At 52.5% G+C, this 1,767-nt stretch overlaps 1 protein-coding gene across 2 annotated transcripts in view; it reads left to right on the top strand.

Annotated features, from left to right (window-relative positions):
* The window catches only part of Rnf151 (ring finger protein 151), a 4,371-nt gene extending 3,086 nt beyond the window's left edge, over nucleotides 1–1,285 (top strand). Inside the window, exon 4 of one of the 2 annotated variants that reach the window (XM_021221801.2) lies at nucleotides 446–1,285. In XM_021221801.2, the coding sequence (XP_021077460.1) occupies nucleotides 446–913 (468 nt within the window). In that variant the 3' untranslated portion in view covers nucleotides 914–1,285. The remainder of the gene's footprint in view (nucleotides 1–445) is intronic. The other variant, XM_029533046.1, reaches the window with a different exon arrangement.
* Nucleotides 1,286–1,767: the final 482 nt, after the last annotated feature.

Raw genomic sequence — 1,767 nt, 5'->3', positions numbered from 1 at the left:
CTGTCCTCCTGTGGGGAGCATCCACTCCTGTCCTCCTGTGGGGAGCATCCACTCCTGTCCTCCTGTGGGGAGCATCCACTCCTGCCCTCCTGTGGTGGTGGTGGGGGGGGCGGTAGGAACAGAGTCGGAAGAGGTGGAGAGAACCAAGAATAGGCCAACGGTCACTGAGAAGACAGAAGAGCGTGAGTCTACCACTTGCTGTGTCCCCCTTAGAACTTCAGGTATAATGTAGGGAATATGAGTCTCAGGGATAGACTGCCATTACTCTTAAGCCCTCCAACTTTACAAAATGAAGAAGCTTGGGATCACAAAAGTTCAGGAGGCTCTAGAGTTCATCACTTGTTTCATAGTCTGTGGATTACCATAGATTAGGGATTGCCTGGGAGCCCCAGCTAGCAGTGACTAACCTAGTTTAATCCATATTGAGCTTTCTCATTCTCCCTAGTGCAAGAACGCTGCAGCTGGCTGCTTGGTCACATGCCCTCTGGCTCATCGCAAGGAGCACCAGGACTCGTGCCCCTTCGAGCTGATGGCCTGCCCCAATGCCGGTTGCACTGCGCAGGTACTGCGTGGGGTCCTGGATGAACACCGCCAGCATTGCCAGCAGAACGGACAGCAGCGCTGCCCCTTAGGCTGTGGAACCACGCTGGCTGCCTTGGAGGGTGAGCACAACTGCTACCGCGAGCTACGTGATGCTTGGGTCCAACGCCATGAGCGCAACCGGACCCTGCTGCTGAGCCTGCTGGGGCGTGTACGCCGGGTGCACCGCACCACCAACCTCATCCGCCGGCAGCTGGCACAGCTGAGCAACTTCCTGGAGGATGATACCCTGCTCCTGAATGCCCAGGTGCAAGAGACTGAGGTTACCCCGGAGGCTGAGATGTGGGGTACGCAGGGCCAAGGTGTCTTATAGAGGAGTTAAATAAATGCTGAGCCCAGGCCTGGCCCACCTCACACCTCAAGTCCCCCGTGCCTTCTGTGTGTTCTGTTGTCCTTGCTGTCCCTGCAAATCTTCCGTATTAGACACGCCCTTTCTCCCCTGGATTGTTGTCCCAGACTTTTTTTCCCCCACTGAGACAGGATTTCTCTGTAGGTCTGGCTGTGTGCCACCACCGCCCCACCATCTCCCAGACCCCCCCCCCCCACACACACACACCAAAGCTCTTCCCTTCTTCATTAACCCACCTTTTCTCTCCATGGCTTTTCTGCACCTTCCTACCAGACTTAATACCTTCCTAGCTGGTGCAACAAATGACTCAAAACCCTAATGAAGAATAGAAGTCAAAGAAATCTGTGTTCTCTTGTACTTAGTCTCCTCTGCGTTCCTCAAAGCCAGCCAACCAGCTCTCAGCCCAAAGCACCATGCCCAGAAGGCCACAGGCCTTCCAGCTTTACGACTTCAATCGCTCAGATGTTGGCACAGCTTTACTGCCTAACTTACAATGGTCCCTTCTGCCCTCCCTTGCTAAATCTGCATTGACACTTAATCTGCATTAAGTACTGTGAATTTTCTCTCCTCCCTGGAAACCCTGCTCTGTCCATTGAAAAAGTGAAGCTATGTAAGAGCAAGAGTTTGAAGCCAAGAGTCGTGCTGCACACCCTTAGAACTCTGGCAGAGGCAGACGGCGCTCTGTGAGTTGAAGGCCTACCTGGTCTACATACCAAATTCCAGGATAGCTGGGGCTACATAGACTCTGTCTCAAAACAAAAGGCTAGATGTCTCGTGTTTGTTTTTTTTTTTTTTTTTTTTTTTTTTTTTGGTTTTTT

Source organism: Mus pahari, chromosome 21, assembly GCF_900095145.1.
Source record: "Mus pahari chromosome 21, PAHARI_EIJ_v1.1, whole genome shotgun sequence".
NCBI lineage: Eukaryota > Metazoa > Chordata > Mammalia > Rodentia > Muridae > Mus > Mus pahari.
This window is presented reverse-complemented; position numbering and strand designations above follow the sequence as displayed.